Genomic DNA, 20,699 nt, shown 5'->3' on the forward strand with positions numbered 1-20,699 from the left:
GATATCCAACTTCAAACTCAAGAAGTAGATGATCAAGGTTTGATTGCGAATGGTTTGTGACGACTCAAGTATAAATATGAATCCAGCCTCCCGTTTATTTCAGATAAAATTCACTCAACAAGCTTCCATTGACAACTCGTTCAATAAAACAATACTCTACTTACTATATACATCACAATGGTGACCTCCAGTCTAATTGCTTGCCTCGTCGTGTTGGCGGGTGTCGCTGTGGCGTATCCAGGTAGGTTTCCAACCTTTGCAGCGCATCACTTTGCTAATACAACATGCTCCAAATCGCAGCTCCCCCGGTGGCTGAAAGCCACGCAGTTTTTCGACGATGTGGACCTCTTGAGGTATGCCCTGACTCAAAACTGTCAGGTGAGACTATTGTTACCGTATGGTTGAATTCAGCTGATCAATTGCTCATCTCCTTCAGCGGCGCAAGAACCTGCACCCGTTCGAAGGTGCGGACCTCTAGAGATTTGTAACGATGCAGAGCCAGTGGCTCCTGTTCGTAGGTGCGGACCTCTGGAGCTTTGTACCGATTCAGAGCCAGTGGCTCCCGTCCGAAAGAGGTGCGGACCTCTGGAGGTTTGTGTTGATTCAGAGTCAGCAGTGGAACAGTAAACGTGATACCGTATATAGAACAAGATATAGGCTAGGAAGTATTTGTTCTTGATATGGCACCAATTATGGACTGGGTTTTATTGTAGCGTAGCAGAGTTGAAGAGAGAAGGTATGGATGCAAAGTTGTGTTTGGAGATGTTGATATTTTTATAGCTTACAGAATGGACTATGATGGGGTAACTCTCTTGTTTTGTTCATGTTCGGCGACTTCCACAGGTGAAATACTGACTCCCCGAAACCAACCAAACACAACTACTTTCCGCATGCCTTCGTTCTTTTATTCAACTCCATAATGCCATTAAACTTTTAGTAAAAGTTATCGTTCAATCTTATTTAGGCGTAACTCCATCAATAATCTTCCCTTTCACCACAAACTCGCCCATGGTTGGTAGTCTTCAGCCTGCATCAGCTGTTGAAGCTGCCTCCGCCGAACTCCAATGTTACCACCATCAAAGAGTGAAAACACCGTCGCATCATTCAATAGTCTCGGAAACACTGTATCAGTTCGGTAAGATGTCCTATATGTGCATCAGCCTAATGACCTTATTGGAGGGGTAAATGGGTTGGAGAATTTGGACATCTTTCTCCCCGGGAATAACTCACATTCCCACCAACTGCATCGTGTCCCAGACAGCACTGACAGCCTGATCGGTGCAATAAATTTTGGCCTGCAAACAGGCTTCATATCGGCTGCTGTCATCTCCAGTTCCTTTTTCAACGCCATCGAGAGCCTTCCAAGCGAGGAGACGAGACGTATCAATCTTGATCTTAGCGTTGATCAACAAGTCGGCTGGGCTTTGCCTCTCTATAATCGGGACGGTGCCTCTGCGGCTGTCTTCTTTGGCAAACTTCAGGGCTGCTTCAAAGGCTGCCCGCATCGTCCCAACTGCCATAGCACCCGCTAACGCAGCGGACATGCTGAAGGCCCGCAGGATGATGGAAGCTCCAGTCCCTGGAGCCCCTAATACGTCTGCAGCCGGAACTTTGAAGTTAGTGTACCTGGTTAGTGGCCCAGAGGCCGCAGTATGACCCATAAGATTCGGTTCTGAAATCTTTTGATACGCATTGGGCTCATTCTGAGCTATCGTATCTCTTGTAACTAGAAAAACGATGATGTTTGACGCGGGATCATCGTTTGGGTCTTGAGGTCCACCATCCTCTGACAACCGGCAGCAAAGGCAGGCGAGCGCAGCACCTTTTCCGTCCCAACCAGCGCTGTTGGTAGTCCATAACTGCGCGTAGTTGCAAAGCATTAGTGAAACAAGGAACTAATTCATTAATGAATGGGTTGGACTTTCTTACTTTGTCGCCATTTATAATGTAGTAGTCACCCTCTTTTCGCGCAGTAGTTTCCAATCCTTGGCCACCCTTTTCAAGCCAATTGGCAGTACCACCCGGTTCGGAATGGGCCAAACTAGCAAGTGGTTCACCTTCGCAAGTGAGAAAAGGAGCAAGAAACTTCTTTTGCTGCTCCGGTGTGCCGCCTAGAATCAGGGGCATTAATCCAAGTCCAGTGCCGAGCACATGAAGCATAATGCTCGAATCGATTGCATAAAGCTCTTCCGCAACAATTGCGCCATCTATAAACGACTCATTGCTTCCACCGAGTGGGACTGGGACCTGAGCTTTTACAAAGCCAGCTTTCACAAGCTTTTGGTAAAATGGCAGAGTGGCTTGGAATCGGGATTCCTGGTCGCTGTATTGAGAATATATTTCTCTAGCAGGTAAAAGAATTTCTTGCCCGATCTTGGCAGCTCCCTCTCGAAGAGCCTTTTGTTTATCGGTTAAGCTAAATCCGATCATGTTGAATGTTGATCAAAGAAGGAGAAGCTGTGATATCGGTTCTCAATCAGTAGAAACCAGAGATATATGGCCTTGTGGTAGAGTGACACGACATAGTCGAAAACAGAGGGAGAGGCCCTAATTAGATGTTATATACTTAATAATACAAATAGTTCTTTGATCATTACATATGAGTGATTAATATTTTATAAGTGACTTCCCAACTTCGAAACATTACTGGGTAGCGATGTTCGAAGAGGGGCACTCTTTAAATCCTGCAGTGTTGCGGCCGCCCTCCACGAGTCAACGGTTGGGTCGGGCGGTTGGGTCGGATCATGTCGCTTATGCATCGGCTTATACACCATATTAAGAAGAATTTGCCGAAATATATTGCACTTAATATGGAAGATAGGATGTGTAGTTTGTTACTTAGTTCATGTACCAGCTATAAAACATACTGTCTTCATTTGCTTTTGTCAATTACCTTATGCAATGGATTATCGTGTTCTATTGGATTCAAGGTTGAATATAATTGCCTGATGAAGTCCTGCAGTTTCAGATAGTAGGCTACCTTAACTAACTCTACTGGGGAATTTGGCTTCCATTACCATACGGTCCTCTTGCCTGTCTATCTACAATTTCTTTCAGCTCAATACCCACTAAAGTAGTTGACATGCATCAGGTGAGTAGTGTGGGTGTTTCTTTGTGCTAATTACACTCTTAGTTCAACGCTATACTGACACGAACACATTAGCCACTTCGACCTGCATCTCTTGAATATCGTCTATTCAGTGCATCTGGATGGATAAGCGTAAAATTACTGACGTAGATTAAGTTGATCAAATAAATACACCATATAAAACTTTTATTCATGTGAAATACAGCATGAGACCTCATACATCAAAGACAGTGACTTTTAAGCATAGTCTTCAGAGCGTAAACTCGGACATACCAAACATCGTCAACCCCGCGGCTGACAACAATGAGCCAACTACGGAGTAGACCAGAGAGAGATATGCTGACCTGACCAGTGTTACCCACTGCTTACGAACATGTATAGTCACCACCATGTGGGGTTTTCCTACTCGGCAGATAATTACGCAGAAACGATTGGTGTTCCAACAAATAGTCATGGCCTGAAGGAATGATAGTCGTGAACAAATTGCCCATTAGCGTTGCTTTCTTCTAAAAATATGTGACGAGTGGGTTGCATTCTTGAAAGCTGATTAGTGATTTCGTAGGAACAGTTGCCCACCGCTCAGCACTGACTCGTGGGAATTTTACCCCTCAATGGGGAGATGTGAACACCACACCTAATCTCTAAGAGTCTCTCAGCCAGACTATTCTTCTAAACTACCGCAATCACATGCCATCACTACTTGGCTGTGAATGCTCCCCAGAGCGCATTTACATACTCAAGACGCTGAGTAAACATGTCATCTTCAGTAAAGAGAGGCTCGTTTATGACAAGAATATGATGATATTGCAACGTACTAACCATTCAGAGTATTGTCATACAATACAAATACTCTTGACTAGTAAGCTGGCGTTTGGTTATTTGCTGAACAGCAATGTCTTGATGAATTAATTTTATTGAATGTATCGTGGTTTACATCGTAAATTTGATCCGGGTTGCTTGCTATTAATACCTCATACCTTTCAATGTTATGGAAAACCCATTTCTGGTCCTTCAACCACAAGTAGACAGAATCAACAAGTAACTATTGTTTAGAAAATAATTGTCCACCAATAGGAATGAATGAAGGCGATATTAGTGCGAACTGTATCTCACTGTCCGTATTGATGCAATTGGGTTCGAATAGACGGAAACTCCCGATGTTAGATGGAAAATCCCAAACTCATCGGAATAGTACTAAGTAAAGAAATAAATCTGGTAGAGTTTGGCATTGAAAAGGCGGCGGGGAGCTTGAGAAGAGACAAACGGCCGGATCGGATTTTGGGGACTTTGCGGAACTTACCGCGGTAGTGAACGGCGATGTTATTTCGGCGTTTAGAGGTTCTTCAGGTTGCTGTGTCATCCACCCGCTAAAAAGTGCCGCATTGCCGTTTTGGGCATTGAATGAGATGACCATAGGCGGAAATCACGTGTGCATGGTGGTATCTCTGAATATGACCGATGTATTGCGCTGCATATGGTGTAGAACCCTCACTTGGTTGATATAAAGAGGACGTTGCCAATGGGATGATTAAATATGAAAGGAACGGATAACTACACCATATTCTACAAGAAGATTGGCACCGGCCTCATATCATCTTATAATGTCACAGATCTTGAAGAATGTTATGCTCGTAGGGGTAGGTTGATGCTCTTGACGAGATTGTTGTTTTGTAACTGACGTGAAATAGGCTGGGGGGAATCTCGGAACACACGTGCTGCAGTCCCTTCTTGAGGCAAAATTTAATGTCTCTGTAATGAGCCGAGCATCAAGCAAAGCTACCTTCCCCGAGAATGTACGAGTATACAAGACGGACTATTCAGAGTCATCACTTATAAGTGCACTCGAGGGACATGATGCGGTGGTGAGCACCATCAGTGGCAGCGGGCTGAAAGAGCAGCAAAAAATAATTGATGCCGCCATTCTTGCTGGAGTAAAAAGGTTCATTCCATCGGAATATGGCATTGACGTCTGCCATCCGAAAGCTATGGAAATTGTTCCCTTCTTCAACCAAAAGCAGCAAATCAATGCCTATTTGAGGAGCAAGGAATCTCAAGGCATTACGTGGACCAGCGTGGCCACAGGGCCTTTCCTGGATTGGGTGCGTTTATTAACACCATCTTTGAGAGCATTAACTTTACAGAGAAAGCTTTCTAACAAATTGAATAGGGCCTTGGCGCTGGGCTGTTTGGATTTGACTTGAAGAATCGGTCCGCCACTTTTGTTGACGAAGGCACTCAGCCATTTAGCACCACAATTCTTCCTACGGTCGGCAAAGCTATAGCGTCTGTTCTTACACACGCCTCTGACACCGAGAACAAAAGGATCTTCGTCCACTCATTCAGGACTACCCAAAAGCGGATATTGGAGATAGTAGAGAAGCAAACAGGTACACCATGGAAGGTACGACACGTACCGGCTGATGAAATGATATCTGCAGGCAGACAGAAGATGGCAAGTGGCCAAGGCGGTATATTTGAGCTTCTCCAGGCAGCAATGTTTAAGGGAGGCTGTGGATCCGATTTTGAGACTGAGTTTGAAGTGCATAATCAACTTTTGGGATTACATCCAGATAATCTTGAAGAGTCCATAGCCTCTATACTCAGCCTCTGATAGTAGTTGTAGCTGGGATGTACAACGGTTTTAACAATTGTTTCTTTTTATTTAAATTGCCCGGTTCGTACTAGTTATAAAAATATCGATGTCGAAAGGGTGGCAAGGAAAAAGGGAAATGAAAGCCATGGCTTTAACTGAACTATTTACGTTCCTCAGATTGCCATCACCCCCTTCTAGATATCTCGCTTTTGTTTCTCATTTACTATTGTTCAAATGGAAATATTAGATCATAGCCTTTGACTTGATCACGATCTCTCAGTGTTTCTCTTCTTCGTGTCTTTCTCAAATGCAGGGTCCACTACTGGGACATTGGCCTACCGAAACGCAACACCATCAACAGTGACATAATAATTCATGAATAGAGAAACATACCCAAAGGACTGAACAATAAATGTGAGTGCACATTTGTCCATGACACTATATATGGCCTCTTTAGATACATTCGATTGTGCCCCTCCATCTGATAAACCGTTATGAATGACCTAGCACACAATTACTCAACTTCAGCGACTGGGAAATACATCTGCAGGAATATTTGCCCTTATAACTGGTCCGAGATACGACTCGTAGTCATCAGGATTAGTCTCATTGCCATTCCACTTCAACGCGCGAGCAAGAGGTCGGTAATCTCCAGAGGTGAAGTTGTAAGTTACGCCATTGTTCGATAGCGTCGGAGTATGAAACATATAAAAGAAGCCAGTTGCAGAAGACCCTTCAACGTCAGTCAGATTATACTCCTGAATTGTGCCATACGTTGGTACACCAAGGAAGCCAGGCAAGATTGGCTGCGGTGTGTCTTGGTAGTCAATCTTGACGGAAGGATCAAAACCATAGATGGTTGGGACAAAAGTGGTGTTAGCGGGGACAAGTTCGTAGAGAATATGTGCTGACGGCAAGCCGATATCGATTCTTAAGAATGGGATAACAGAGTCTGACGCATTTGCTTTCCAAACATAAGTGTCGATGTTGGGTGTAGTTGCCTGAGCTGAGAAGACGTTTTGTTGATCACCTGGAATAGACAAGACTTGCGGACTAGCGTAAGGTATTGTCGTCGTGGCATTCTGAGTTATCGGGCCAACAGCGTCCCTGCTGTATGGCAAGCCCATATAGGGAATTGTGTAGACGTTATTATCGCTGGAAATCTTAATGAATCCGCTATAGACCGGCGTCGAGTACGGATATTTGTCCGGCTGAGGTGTGATATGCACTGTAATAGTGGTTGACTCGCCGGGCTGAAGAGTCAGCTTGGTCGTTGAGAATTGAGCAGACGCAGGGACAGAATGCGGAGTATAGGCGCTAATGGTGTCAAAGTTTGGTTCGCCGGCCAAGTAATTTTCATGGGCTCGAAGAAATGCAGCGGGGTCGTGGCTGAAAGTGTAGTGATTTGGTTTCTTTGAATCGTTTGTTATGGTTATCTTCTGCGGTGACGGATTCGGAGAGTCCCTTAAGCTAAATTCCGAAGGACTTATTGTTGAATCAGCCTTGACAGCAGCATAAACGTCCAGCATTCCACCTCCTTGGCGAAGTGTGGAAGTGAATGGTATCGTAGAGTTGTATTCTGGGAGCGGAGAAGCAGCAGTCTTGAGACGATCAAAGAGTTGTGCCACAGTTAGATGAGGGAATTGGCTCTTGAGAAGCGCATAGCTGGCAGCTGCGAGCGGCGTTGCCATGGATGTTCCCGATACAACGGCATAACCACCCGCGGCAAGAGGCCATGTTGATAGAATTGTGCCTCCGGGCGAAGCGACCTTCGGATGCAATGTCATCTCGATGGTAGGACCAAGGCTCGAGAATGAGGTCACAAAATTTCCTAGTGGGTCAGCAATAAGCTGCTGAGATTGTGAAGCTGTGGAAATGAATTGCAGGCCATATGTCTCGTTAGGTGATAAGCCTTGAATAGCTTCCACAATTGCTTTTGAGCTATCGTAGGTCAAATATAATGTGTCGGGGGAGCCGTCGTTTTCAGGTTCATCTAGCTCGACGAGCTGATCTTCGCTTGTGAGGTAAGCCATAATAGTTGTGACGCCCAAATCCTGAGCTTGAAACCAGCCAGTGCCGCAATTATCCGCCCAGGACACCAACAATATAGTTGTGTTCCAATCTATAGTTGCATTAGCCGCTGCATCCCATGCCGGCTGGTAACAGCCACTAGCGACAGTATCATTGATCGGTATTCCAAGCCCAGTTCCAAGCACGAAAATGTCCTGCTTGCTCTTTCCCGGAAAAGGCAGTACCGATATATAATCTAGCGATTTGCCTTTCTCGTCGTGAGCTTGGAAATGAGTCTGATATACCGAATTCTCCACGGCCCCTACACTGAGCGCGTCTTGGCAAATACCAGGAATCGATGCACTATAGATCCCAGGGCCAAAGTTGCCAATGGCTGCCACAACCGCTACTCCCTTCTGTGCGAGCTGGGTGACCACTGGGTCGAAAGGGTTGAGAGCTTCCCATAATTCGCCGATGATCCCAAGAGATATGGATAGCACGTCTGCGCCGTCTTCAGCGGCTCGAAGCATTGCGCTTATAATAATGTCGTTGGGTGTGCCAGAGCCTGGACAGCTCAAGACTCTGTAAGCTCCTATTGTCGCATCAGGAGCCCCTCCAACAAGGCCAAAGCCTACATCGTCGGGATCTTCCATAGCCAAAATTCCTGCCACGGCGTTAGTCTTAATGCCAATATAGTTTAGAGATTTATTACTCGTCGCCAATACTTACCAAGAGTGTGAGTGCCATGTCCACCTTCAGGACATGTTGCCAGTGGATCAGGGCTAGGCATGGGAGTATTGGTGCCGTCGTAATTATCACCCACGAAATCATAACCGAAAGCAATTTTGTGGCCAGGTCCGAAGCCTCCGCCAAGTGCGGGGTGACGATAATCGACACCAGAGTCAATGATGCCGATCTGGACCCCTTTGCCTCTGATGCCTTCGTCGTGAAGCTTCTGAATGTTGACAGAAAGTAGGGGCTGGTTCACTCCGCTAACACCTCGTAGGTTGGGCAAAGTCGTATTGCTGTTGCCAGCGGTCGATTGGCTACTGCCGCTGGCCGACTTGACTTTTGGAGTACCGTTTCTATAATATGGCTCCGGCGGAGGGACAATCGTCACATGCCAGGCGTTCTTCACTCCATTGGCCTTCCTGACAGACTCAAGGTCGACATCTGTGTGAAAGGAGACCGATATTCCTGAGAAGATATCCAAGGAATTGAATTCATGGCGAAGTTGGTAGCCCGCTTTGGTGCCTACAGGGGTTTGGGCAAAGCGTTGCTGAGGTTGCAAAGAGGGATGGAAATCTGGCTCAAACTCAATAATGTATGCATTGGGAACAATGGTGATGTTGGGCTTCTGTGCCGGTTGCACAGTTGAGAGCGATGCCGCGCTGCCAGTTACAGCCAGCAGGCTAAAGGCGGCCTTGACCTTCATTGTTCTAGGCCAATAGGAGGCTCAGGGGAATCCAATCAGGTGAAACTGAGTTGCAAGCGAGACAACTTAATGCCTTGTGGCTTAACAAATAAGCGCCCAGAGAAAATCAACTCTCGTTCGCTCTCATTTATATATAATATGGTACAAGAGAAAGATGGACGCGTCTAGTGACACATGCAGCGGATACTTTGGCAGAGATTTGTGATAGAATTTTGTGACACGACGCCGATCGAAATACGAGGTAGCATCACGTTTACGAGGCTCCCATTTTTGGGATCAAAATCCATCTCAGTATGTGCAAATCCACTTTTGATTGCGATGGGCGAGGTAAGTTGGGGGAAAAGTGGGCGTAATTCATGCCGGATTGATCTTCACTGTTACAGCAACTTATCATCTTCTCCCAGAGATCACACGAAGAAAATGATAAGGAATTACCAGGAGCTTGGCAGAATCGGTGAGTTTTCCGTATCCGAAAACAGTGGCAGCGTATCAAGACTTCAAATATAGCAACACATTGCGCGGTTTGGACTCCGGGGTTCCGGAATCACAAGCGTTTTACCCCAATATCGTCTCGTATCGGGCGCTAGCCTCATGCCGCTGACCGGCTGTTACGGTAAAATGACATTAGTCGAGTTCTGAGACTGGGATTGTGCATGATACGAAGCTTTGTACAGCTAGGATCGGAGGTATCGTCTTTTGTATCTGCTTTGGAATTAATGGAGTTATGAGATTCGAGGCTCGGGTACTTTTTTGGGATTGGATATAAACTTCACAGCCATGTATGAGCCTGCTATTTGGCTACGTGAACAATAACTACGGATGGAATGCTTCATTTTCAGCAACATAATTCATGTATTCATACAGCACAGGCTGTTGAAGTTTTCCTCCTCGAGCACTTGGTTTCTCTTCTGGAGTGGCCTCCTTACAGCCCCGATACCAACCCCATAGAACACGTCTGAAATCTACTTTGAATTACCTTTCAAACAATATAAATGGCTGGTTTTTCCTAGTTGTGTGGCTTGAGATAAATGTATGTGTATTTGTTATGTTTTAATTCCGGGTAGCCTCAAATTACGTTTGTGCACAGACTTTTGACACCCCACTGTGCTATTACTCAGGTTTCATGAAGAATGTGTTTTGATAGGGGAATTTGACGGGCCCGTGATCGGTAGCGGCTAGGATAGATGACTAAACCCTGCTCGGCCTTAGTAGTACATGTATAAAGGAGGAATATTTCCTCCAGCTAGATGAAAGAAACAAGACAAGTTATCTCAACGGAATGACCCCTACCTGTGACGGCGGCTTCGTTCTAGTTGGAACAAAGCTACGGAGTACAGTAGCCAGATCGAATGGTTCCTTGAGCTTATTCTCGCGCCGTGGTCCTCGTAGTGGCTAGACGAGCTAGGTTTCTTGTGATGTGTTTAGGTGTTATTGGCGAAGTTCAAATGTGTCTACTCGCAGCCGTCGTCCACGGGCCTCGCGGGAGGGGCATCGACATCCTCTGTCCAGGCGGCGGCCGGCAGCGTCACCGACAGGCTTTCGGCCATTAAAGAAACGCTGCAGCTGCTCCTCTGTCGGGCGCAGAATCTGCAGACGGGCCGGCTGCTGCCAACCATCATAGCCACGAGGACAGTCGCGGTGACGATGGCAGTCCCTCCATCGAGATCCCTCTACCGCCTGTCCATCACAACGGAGATGGCGAGGAATTGGCGACGCCGGACGAGACGCTGTCGGGAGATGTGGAAGGCGTCATAGACGGCCTAGGCACCATGGGCGGCTCTGAACCGCATGAGGCTGGCTTCTTTGTTCTTTGGGCCGTCGTCCAACATCACCTTCTTCCGAACCGTCTCTGAAGTCGCGTCTGCTCTTCTCCAGTCCAGTGGTTCCAGCACGCTGCCCAGCGGCATCACCTCTTCCACAGTCCAGCGCTCCTCCTCCACCACCGCTGCAGGCTGGTAATCAGCCAACATGTTTTCTCTGCCTCCTCGGAACAAATCTCTCCAGCTGATTATGCTCTTCTTCTCCGATGCCAGCATCATCTTCCCCAAGGTCGACCGTCCGTCTTTCATCCAAAGGTACCACGACGCGAAGCGCAACGAGCGTAAGGCCGTTCAGAGGCCGTGACTATGTCTCCTCAACATCATATTCGCAGTCGCATCCCACACATGTAAACCCGAGGCTTCGTCGGAGTAGAAAACCGAGTCAGAGCTGTTAATTTGGAGAGCAGAGAGTTTGTGGGAAGATACGGAACCGAGCGCTGCCAATCGGGAGTCTGGTGAGTGAGTACCTTGCATGCACATCCAGCACTCGCGTCCCAATATATCGTTGTACTGATTGATGGACTGCTGCCCAGTGCAATCCTTGCTGCTCATGACGCACTATAATCAAGGCGCCCAACAACCGGAGCGTGCGTGGAATGCACACGGTCTTGCCGTTCGAACAGCCTACAAGATCGGCTTGCATTCCAAGGCAGCCTTGGCCGATCTGATGCGGTCCGAGATGGAGGCGCTCAAACGCACATGGCACGGCTGTGTGGTCCTGGATCGGTGAGAGAGAGAGATACTGTCTGCATCTTTGTACCTGCTCCTTGCCAGGTGATTTAACATGCGCACGTCTAGGCTGCTCGCCATGACCCTCGGCCGACCTGGCAATTCCTCCTAACCTCGTCGATATGGATCTACCCGCCTGTCACCAGTTTCCGCCAGCAGCAGAAGCCATCAGAGATGGAGAGAGCACCTCCGATAGCATTTTCCTCTTCATCGAAACCATGTACGAGTCGGCATCGAGCGTCTGCAGTGCTACACTCATTTCTGACCTGGTTGTCTCCCGTCTTGGACAATGAGCAGACGACTATACGACATACTGGGTGACACAATCTCTGATGTGTACGGCTCAAATTTGAACAATGATATCCAACTCCTAATGTCGGACATGCTTGCTTGGATTGTAGTTCACGAACAGAGGCTCGCAGAGTGGAGGCATAGACTATCGCCTCAGCTTACATCGTAGACCGTGGGAGGCGACGGTCGATGATACAGACCCGAGGAACCTCGTCTTCGATAAGCTGAGCATCGTCATAATCTTACGATACTTCAACACTCGCATTCTTCTGCATCGACCCATTCTCAGCGCATCTCTCCATGGCATCCGCCAAGCGCAAGATTTCCCCCGGATTGTCAGGCGCCAGTGAGCCCACAGAGCAAACAGTGTCTTTTTTCTCTCGAACTGGCTGAGCTCAGCATCAAAACTTGCGAGCAGACTGCCTGCGAAATGATCAGCATCATTCACAAGACGCGCCATTCGCCGCAACGCTCGGCAACATGGTGGTTTGCTGCTTACTATGGTTCGGGAGCATGCTGCCACTTGCCATGTTATTTTGGGAGGAATTCATCCTCCCCAAAAACTCTCAGTTTCTAACCAATCCTTGGTTTGTGTAGCTTTTAATGCGTGTCTCGTTGTGTTTAGCTGTATTTTGCTCGAAGTCAACTCGTCTCAGAGGGCACCCGGCCCATCCGGAAACGAGTTGGCGAGATTGTCAAGTTAAGGTCGTACAGGAAGCTCGAGATGCTTAGGCATCTGCAAATAGCCGCAGGGGCTCTACATGAGATCAGTGATGGCACGAAATCAGCTGTCAGGGTGCGGGCCACACTAACCAAGTACATCCAAATGTGTATGACCCTTCTTAGGGACAATCCCTTGCGCTCTACTGGCGCCATCGCCGTGGAGAAGCTGCTCGAAAGGGCCACCTATTCAAGGGAGGAAGTCCCACATGCAGAGGACAGGAATGTGGTCATGGCAGACAAGCAGAGCAAGCCCAGGATGTATTCTCGTTCGCACTTAGTGATTCCTCTGGTGATGGCCACTATTATCTGACCACCGGGGCATGCATGTTCAATTTCTATGATGCTGACCTTCAATGGTTAAAAACGACTCATGACTATATGATCAGATCATTTCCTTGCTAGGTGGTATCGCAACCAGCAATGACACGACCGGTCCGAAGCATTCCTTGTAGTAGATGTCCATGTCCTTTCGGACGCCCATGATAATGGTTAGTCGCAGCTTAGAAGCAGACTCGATACCGTGGCCCATGTCGTCGGCTAAGAGTTGAGCGCCCTTGGACAGGGCATCAGTAATAAGCTTCTTATTATTGATAACGGCTACATCGCTGACCAGCTGAGCTACGTCCCAGCCTTGAGTGTCGGATGAGTCCTTCAAGGCAAGCAGGAGCGCCTTGCAGAACTCCTCAGCGACCTTGGAGTTGGCCGATGATGCGTTCTGTGGACATGTAAATCTGACCCGAGTTGATAAAGGCGCCATTGACACATCCCAAATCTCACATCGCCTCGCGGCCTTGGCGAGATCGACATCTTCACAGACAATGGCAGGGGCCTTGCCGCGGAATTCCATGGGGGTGGGATTCAGGTACTTGCCAAGCCTCGGCGGCAATGATGGATCCAACGCGGGTCGATCCGGTAAAATTGATCTTCTTGATGGCGGGGTGGGCAATCAGCTTACTGGTGATGATATGATGATACCAGTATCCTTTGGAACATGGTACAGGGTGTTGAGGCAGCCAGCCGGAAGGCCGGCATCGTGAAGAGCAGAGGCAATTCTCCACATGGTTCCAGGAGCAGCCTCGGGACCCCTGAGCACAACGGTATTACCCCTGCAGTGTCCCTGTTAGTGAACATGAGTTGGGCCTATGGGGACATATAGCAGGACGGAATAGGTACTAGTGGACATGGTGATGAAAAAATGCAGGAGTCGAGCCTTGCTTACTTACATAGCAAGCGGCTGCAGGCAAGCCCGTAGCGCCAGGACGTGGGGAATGTTCCGGGGAGAAGATACCCAACACGACACCGTACGGCTCCTTGACGACCAGGGCACTACGACCAGAGGCAGCAATAACAGGGCTTGTTGATGTGGTGACCACTTGGATGAGGTCGGCGATGCTGCGGCAGGCGCTGGCCACGCCATGCTCGTGGTTGAACACTTCTCTATTGACACCAATCTCAGTGTGGCTAAAGTAGAACATGTCGTCGGCTCTCTCTCTCCATTAGGTCGGCCTCACGGAGGAAGATGCCTCTCCGAAAGTCCGGCTTGGTCTGAGACTAGCTCTCCAAGGCCCTCTCGGCCGAGTTGCCAGCTCGTGTCGTATCCTCCTCTGTGACAGCAGACCTATTGTAGAGGACCTGGTGGGTGACGGGAGAGACGGCGTCAAAAGTCTTGGCCAGTGTGATCTGCTTACCAACCAGGAAAAGGGGCAGCGTGGAGGTTGGGTTGAAAGTCGGCTTTGGGTATCAGATGGATCCCATGGCAATGGTTGCTTAGATGCTCTTTAGAAAACAAAAGCTTGAGATACCAAATTGGGAGTTGGCGTATCTATGACTCAAAGAGCTAAGAAAGGGATCTTTTTGTTGAAGAAGGGTGCTTTTTTCAAAAGATATTTTGAGCAGAGTAGTTACGTATGTGTTGTGTTTTATCAAGCGATGTTGAATGATTGTGATATTTTCCGATGATGCTTGTTAAATGATGTTGGGAACTCCATCTAGTTCAACTTTGAGTTTCCAAGGGCACAAAGCTTACCCCTTTTATGTTAAAATCCCCCTATACATGGCAAATCTGCTGCATACCCGTTTGCAAACACGTAAATCAATCTTCTACAACAAGTAGCTTTTCCGGAGCCGAAGCTTTCCATCCCGTGTTGTGCCTTCCCCCGATGGATCTCTCCCACCGAAACGGAGGTTGTTTGATATCGTTTGGCCAAAGAGACTTGACGTGGATGGTAGAATGTCTAAGGGTGCTGGCGAGCCAAACAGAGGCGGCCGGTATTTTGGATGTCTGTTTTAAAGCTCCTTGATCTTTGTTGCAAAGAACAGACATAGATATAGTTTACAGACAAACTCTATTAAAGAGCATACTTAAAACAACCTCTTACAACGTTATTTAGTCTAGATCCTACAATAACAACTCATGAAGTTTATCCACCTATTCGTTCATCATAACAATCTTCTCGTCTCGCGCTTTCATTAGGTGATTTCTGCCAACTATGTCGTGGTGAATAAGCGAAAGGCCGAGGTTGACGATTTGGCCACCTCGGCTGACATGTCTGCATTATCTCTGTGGCCGACATGGTAAATGCAGCAAGACAATAAATTCAACTGCATCACAATGCACACGCATACGCATACGGAGTAAGGCGATAACAGGTAGGGACCTGGGACTAGGCGGCTTCAGAATACCAAATGCCTCCAAAAAGAGCATGTCGTGCGAATGCTCCATAGCGAGTGTCTCACACTGGCTCACGTGCCTCCATACAAGTAACGATTTCAGTCACATATTCCTTGCATGGCCTGGCTTCTACTGTATTATTCGCATGCAAGATAGAAAGTGGGAAATCAACCTGAGACACCAAATAATGCCAACTCTTCTACATGCTCAGTGCTGATGTGTTCTACAATATTCATCAATTTTATAAATGGACATGTCCGGCTACTGGTAAGGTCGGGTTCAATAACCAGGTAACAGCAAGACAAATTGAAGTACTCGGTGGATTCTGTCTGTAATGATACTAATCTAATTACCCAGGTAGGTAATTGTCTCGCCAGAAGATCGGCCGGAACTGGACAGCGTAATACGACGGGAGTATAAGAGCAAGCCTCCACTCCGGTGATAGTGCGATTACGTACCTGTACGGAGCACGGAGGTCGCCGTTAAACGTCTTGTCATGGCCGCCGACCACGAATGTAGCTATCCTAAAGAGTCTTTAGCGACCTCTGCGGAGTAGCTCCATGTCCCTTGTTGATACTATTATCGGGAGGTTGCCCTTGAAACTGTAGTGCTTATAGGTAGTTTACGTTCTTACCTACTAAGGTAGGAACTTATTGCGATATAATGCATCTGTACCTTACCTACCTAGTAGTATGCATCTGTATACAGGTACCCTTGTATATGCGATAGAGGAACCCTGTTAGCCTGGAGAAAACTTTAGTCGCGACCTCCGTAGTGCGAGATCACTATGTAAATACCGTATATTGCGTATTCCCTCGCAAAACTGGACTGTGGGTCTCTCCAGATATGACTCCCGGCGGCTATTAATTACTAGGGGTAGTCAAGTAATCGTCTAACTCTGTGCAGTTCATTAAGCGAAGAAAGCGGACAAATCCACAGTCCGGTTTTGTGAGGGATTACGATCTCCCACTCCATTTTGCCATATTCATACAGTAGTACACTTTGTTGATCAAGGTTCCAATTTTCTCAATGTGCTTGTATATCCTCATGTCATCCCTATGCTTCAGCGCAATTCTCCGATCCCTCACCTAGCCAATGCTTGGACCGGTGCCTGGTATGACGATAGTTCCCCGTTCAAGAATCGTACCTTGTGAAAGGAAGGAGATGATCGTCTTGATCCCTGGAGATCAAGGCTAGTGTAGCCGTTGGTGCTGACAAGCAGGATTCTGAGGCTTATGTACTTCGTGTTCGAATCATGCGCTGCCGCGCCATTAAGGATTCCTTGGATTACCAACTGCTCCGGGTGTCCGATAGCGCAAGGGTTGACCAACACTAGGCCGATGGGATCGAATTCCTTGGACAAAGACCACTGGTTCTTGAACTACTGCACTGGCGCAGACATCGTTACCGCAAGTGTTGCCTAGGACGGAGTCTTCTCTGATGTGGCGCCCATCCTTCGAGATCGCAAAGGTCATATTCGGCCTCATAATCGCCCGAGCCGTCCTGGGCAATCTTGGGAATTAATAATGGTGGGATGCGGGCCGCTTATCGATCTCCGCGGCGGAATTCGGAAAATAGTGGTGGTGTTAGTGTAAAATTCTCTCGTGTTAACATCAGGGCGTACATCGATTGAATGATCATATACATTAATTAGTGAGAGGTACAGCAAGTAGCCTCTGATGACCAGGAGGTTTCGGATCGCTCACTACTACCCCAGTTGTTATTATAGTAGGAACTTTTGCAGTTGGATCAAAGTTACGCTGTTGGACCAACGTTATACAGTTGGATCGAAGTCATCCAAGTGAATCAAAGTGATCTAGCCAGATCAAGTTCGTTGAGTTAGATCAAGTTCGTTGAGTTAGATCAAGTTCGTTGAGTTAGATCAAGTTCATTGAGTTGGATCAAAGTCATCTGGCTAGATCAAAGGCATCTAGCTAGAACAAGTTCATTGCGTTCGATCAAAGCCATCTAGTTGGATCAATGTCATCCATCTAGCTAGATCAATATTATCCGGCGAGACCAACACCACCTCATCCAATTAAGGCCATCGAGCCAGGTTATGCTTATTAAAAGAGAGATAACAAGAAAACAGTTTGTATTTTTACCAATAATTACTATGCAGGCACACCTTCCTAATGTGATTTAGCAGGGTAGTGGATTTTGACTTTGGGGTGTGGAAATCGAAGGCCCCGTTTGCCCAGGTTGCCCAAGGGAGGTCTGGATCGCAGCAATGCATCGCGCATCTGCATTCTAATTAGGCCAAGTCTCTGTTGTCAGCATCGATATTGTCAGCCGAGTATGAGTGCAATGGCCAAAAGAAGGATCAAGCGGCTGATGTTGAATACGACTGACATGTTGTCGAAGTAGGTAGGGGTATTAATTGCAACCATGGCACGCAATCTTGCCAAGAGTATATAGGTAGGAACCATTGCCTGCCATCGGCCATGGTATTACAAGAAATGGAACCTCGTGGGCGCCTTTATGTTTACAGCAATGATCAGAGTTCGTGACCCATCCACTGCTGCTATGGCATCGCCCCAAATGCTACCCAAAGTCAACATGCGTTACAGTAACAGCTCGCCTCTCTCTCTACGCATGTCGTGCGACCGCTGTCGCGTCCAGAAGCTTAAATGTTCTGTACCGGACGGAGCAAAAGCTTGCCAGCGGTGCATGCGGGCCAGAGTCTCTTGCGTGTTTGGACGACGGACGCCTTCGAAGCGCTCAAGCCGGACAGCAACACGCCCGCCAAGTCCGCCCAGCCCGCCCACACAACATGAACAACCGCCATCCAGCCCCCAACGGGCCGTTCCCCCGGCAGTAACCTCCGGGTTGATAGCGGCATCAGCATCGGCATCGTCATCATCCACATGCTCGTCACTATCGCCAACGATAGCGCCATCCGGCTGCCAGGCTGGGACTCCAGATACGGAGCTGGATACATGTACGCTCATACATGGAGTCTCTGAGCCCATGCCGTCGGCGGCCCCAGAGCCAGAGCTCGAGCCCAGATCGTGCGATGGTCTCCATCTCCATGCCTCGTGGGATGGCTCGGCTGTGGACCTGGACCTGTACGAGTACGGTTTCGCCTCCACCATTCCCCAGCGTGATAGCGACATGGACATGGCCGGTTACGACTGGCTGGAGCAGTCAGGATTTGCCTTGGATGACGGGAGCACGTTTGAAATGGGCCGATTGGACCTGGCGCCATGGTCCCATCTACCACCCCCGACAGCCGAGGCGAGACGGCCCCCTGACGACATGGCCGCGATCAATAACACCTTGGCCAGTCATATCATCAGGAGCAGCAACGCTGCCACTGCCACGACCGGCCAACGACTCACAGCCCTGGTATCCGAGATCCAGCAGCAGCTACGGAGATTGGAGGAGGGTCCGTGGCACACGGACAGCACCCACAGCCTGCACGACTACCCAGTTGGCACCATTCTCGAGCTCTCGCAGCAGTTCAGCGCCATCGCAGGGTCTATCCTAAGTAGCACCGTCTGCACCAGTGGTGGGATGGAGGAGGCCGTCAGCGACGAGGACAATGACAACAGCGAGAGGACGGCTGGCTGCGCCACTGCAGACACGCCGACGATGCTGCTCATCATGTGCGGCTACATTTGGCTGGTACGAATCTACGGCATCGTGATGGGCCACTTTCACAAGCACCTGGACCGAATGCCTACCGGCGATCCCCGCCATCTTATTAGGACAACTGCGGGTGTTATCAGCCCCATCGCCAGTGGTGTAAGCACCAAGCTTCGGCTAGGCGAACTCCCCTGTACAGATGTGGCCCTGAGTCTGCAGCAGATTCACACAGCGGTGCGCATGCTGCTTGACGTGCTACATGAGATCGAGGGCCACTTGGGGCGTGGGGCCGTAGCAGCTTGCGACATGGCCGTGGCGTTGCTGCTTAACTCTGGGAGGCCCCAAAATGGCAGCTCCCGCGGCCTGGGCATCAAGGCAGCCGCAGTGAAGAAGCTTCTGAGGGAGAAGATGGGTCTTTGAGGGAATATCGACCCACTACCATACTGCCCCGATACTACCTACGTGTATAGATGTCATGTTATTATAGAACCATACCTAGAGTGGCCTTGCACACCTTCCTATGGAGCGATTGTAAGCGGAGTTTACTATGTTCCAGATCTTTGAATAGAATCTTGCTATTACATTGAGTTATGAGTCAAGTTGGGGCCTGTTTATTTATTCTCCACGGTAGTGCATTTACTATTCTAAAAAGAGAGCCTTGTGGCTCTGTATGGCTAAATGTTTATTTTGGCTAAAGAGCAAGCAAGCATGTTATGTTATAGTAGTTTATATATTAAATTATAAAACGTTTTTCCCAAATAGAGTTATATTTTCATTAAATACCAACAGGCTATAATATTTATATAGTAAAAAGAATGTATTAAATTATAAATTTAAAATATAGTATCAATGTACACTATGTATCTTGGAGGAAGCGGTAGTTGGAAGAACACTAGCCTAGCTTGAGTCCTAGTCAGGTACTCCTTCGTACAGTACGTGACGCTGCCGACACAACCGATCCTCGTCCATGTTGGGAATAATGTACGAGAGCAATCACCGTCGCAGATTATCAAGCCCCACAAACGTGGCATGTCTTATGGTCTTATACTATGGAACCCCAAAGTCCCTAGGCTACCATTTGCCGTAAGATAGTAGGGATCTGCAGGTCCTGCCGAGTTTGCCGTGTCGGGCCGCTCGGCAGCAATCCCGGGGTTGCGGCAACGGAGCAGTCGACGGAGCAATCGACGGCGCAGTTGACGGAGCAAATCGAGGGACGTCCGGAGATATTGTTGCTCAAGCATCCAGATCCAGTTCCCTGCCGGGGGACGTGGAGACAATGACTCGCGAGGCTCGTACAACCACGTGTTGGCCCCTCCTTGAGTGGCAACCTTCCGACAACTTGGCAGAAGCTTTCGGCCGAAAAGGACATGGAGTCTGCAGTTTTTTGTCCGTTGATAGCAGTCCGTAACCTTTTTGCCTCATGCAGTAAGCTCAACCAGCCGAAGCCCACACCCCCAAGCCCCCCTTTCTCAACTGGGAGCAAGGATAAGGATCCATGCAGGACGTTGAATCCCGCACTAATATGCACATGGCGTACGCCGAGACCTGCCAGAAAGCTTAGCTAGCCAAATCCTTAGCGGGCGCCAGTCACAGTCAGGGTCAGGAACACGCATTTTTGCAGCTGTTTAATTGGTGGGGGATACGGTGGTGGCATTTGTGGCGAAAGGTGGTATACCGCTTGACGTGATCTGATTCCGCAAAATGGCCTCAAGGACATCCGCCATACTGGAGTTGCACTTTGGACATATCCA

At 48.3% G+C, this 20,699-nt stretch overlaps 6 protein-coding genes across 6 annotated transcripts; 3 read left to right on the forward strand and 3 right to left on the reverse strand.

The window, feature by feature from the left end:
• Positions 1-991: 991 nt before the first annotated feature.
• T069G_08969 (uncharacterized protein) lies at positions 992-2,430 on the reverse strand (the record flags this gene model as incomplete). Its single annotated transcript, XM_056176179.1, has 3 exons — positions 992-1,145; positions 1,231-1,859; positions 1,930-2,430. The coding sequence occupies 3 exons, from the start codon at positions 2,428-2,430 to the stop codon at positions 992-994; spliced, it is 1,284 nt and encodes a 427-aa protein (XP_056024657.1).
• A 2,259-nt stretch (positions 2,431-4,689) lies between these two features.
• Positions 4,690-5,699, forward strand: T069G_08970 (nmrA-like family domain-containing protein; the record flags this gene model as incomplete). Its single annotated transcript, XM_056176180.1, has 3 exons — positions 4,690-4,725; positions 4,777-5,187; positions 5,256-5,699. 3 exons carry the CDS (start codon positions 4,690-4,692, stop codon positions 5,697-5,699), a joined length of 891 nt encoding a protein of 296 aa, XP_056024658.1.
• Positions 5,700-6,205: 506 nt separating this feature from the next.
• On the reverse strand, positions 6,206-9,126 carry T069G_08971 (subtilase family domain-containing protein; the record flags this gene model as incomplete). Its single annotated transcript, XM_056176181.1, has 6 exons — positions 6,206-7,512; positions 7,570-7,803; positions 7,852-7,915; positions 7,997-8,355; positions 8,421-8,690; positions 8,772-9,126. The coding sequence occupies 6 exons, from the start codon at positions 9,124-9,126 to the stop codon at positions 6,206-6,208; spliced, it is 2,589 nt and encodes an 862-aa protein (XP_056024659.1).
• A 1,968-nt stretch (positions 9,127-11,094) lies between these two features.
• Positions 11,095-11,787, forward strand: T069G_08972 (fungal specific transcription factor domain-containing protein; the record flags this gene model as incomplete). The annotated part of the gene is made up of 4 exons (XM_056176182.1): positions 11,095-11,227; positions 11,354-11,401; positions 11,480-11,672; positions 11,745-11,787. The coding sequence occupies 4 exons, from the start codon at positions 11,095-11,097 to the stop codon at positions 11,785-11,787; spliced, it is 417 nt and encodes a 138-aa protein (XP_056024660.1).
• A 1,284-nt stretch (positions 11,788-13,071) lies between these two features.
• On the reverse strand, positions 13,072-14,164 carry T069G_08973 (aldehyde dehydrogenase family domain-containing protein; the record flags this gene model as incomplete). Its single annotated transcript, XM_056176183.1, has 3 exons — positions 13,072-13,404; positions 13,645-13,806; positions 13,913-14,164. 3 exons carry the CDS (start codon positions 14,162-14,164, stop codon positions 13,072-13,074), a joined length of 747 nt encoding a protein of 248 aa, XP_056024661.1.
• A 4,166-nt stretch (positions 14,165-18,330) lies between these two features.
• Positions 18,331-19,368, forward strand: T069G_08974 (uncharacterized protein; the record flags this gene model as incomplete). Its single annotated transcript, XM_056176184.1, has 1 exon — positions 18,331-19,368. The coding sequence occupies one exon, from the start codon at positions 18,331-18,333 to the stop codon at positions 19,366-19,368; it is 1,038 nt and encodes a 345-aa protein (XP_056024662.1).
• Between the last annotated feature and the right edge of the window lie 1,331 nt (positions 19,369-20,699).

Source organism: Trichoderma breve, chromosome 6 (genome assembly GCF_028502605.1).
Source record: "Trichoderma breve strain T069 chromosome 6, whole genome shotgun sequence".
In the NCBI taxonomy this organism is placed as follows: Eukaryota; Fungi; Ascomycota; class Sordariomycetes; order Hypocreales; family Hypocreaceae; genus Trichoderma; species Trichoderma breve.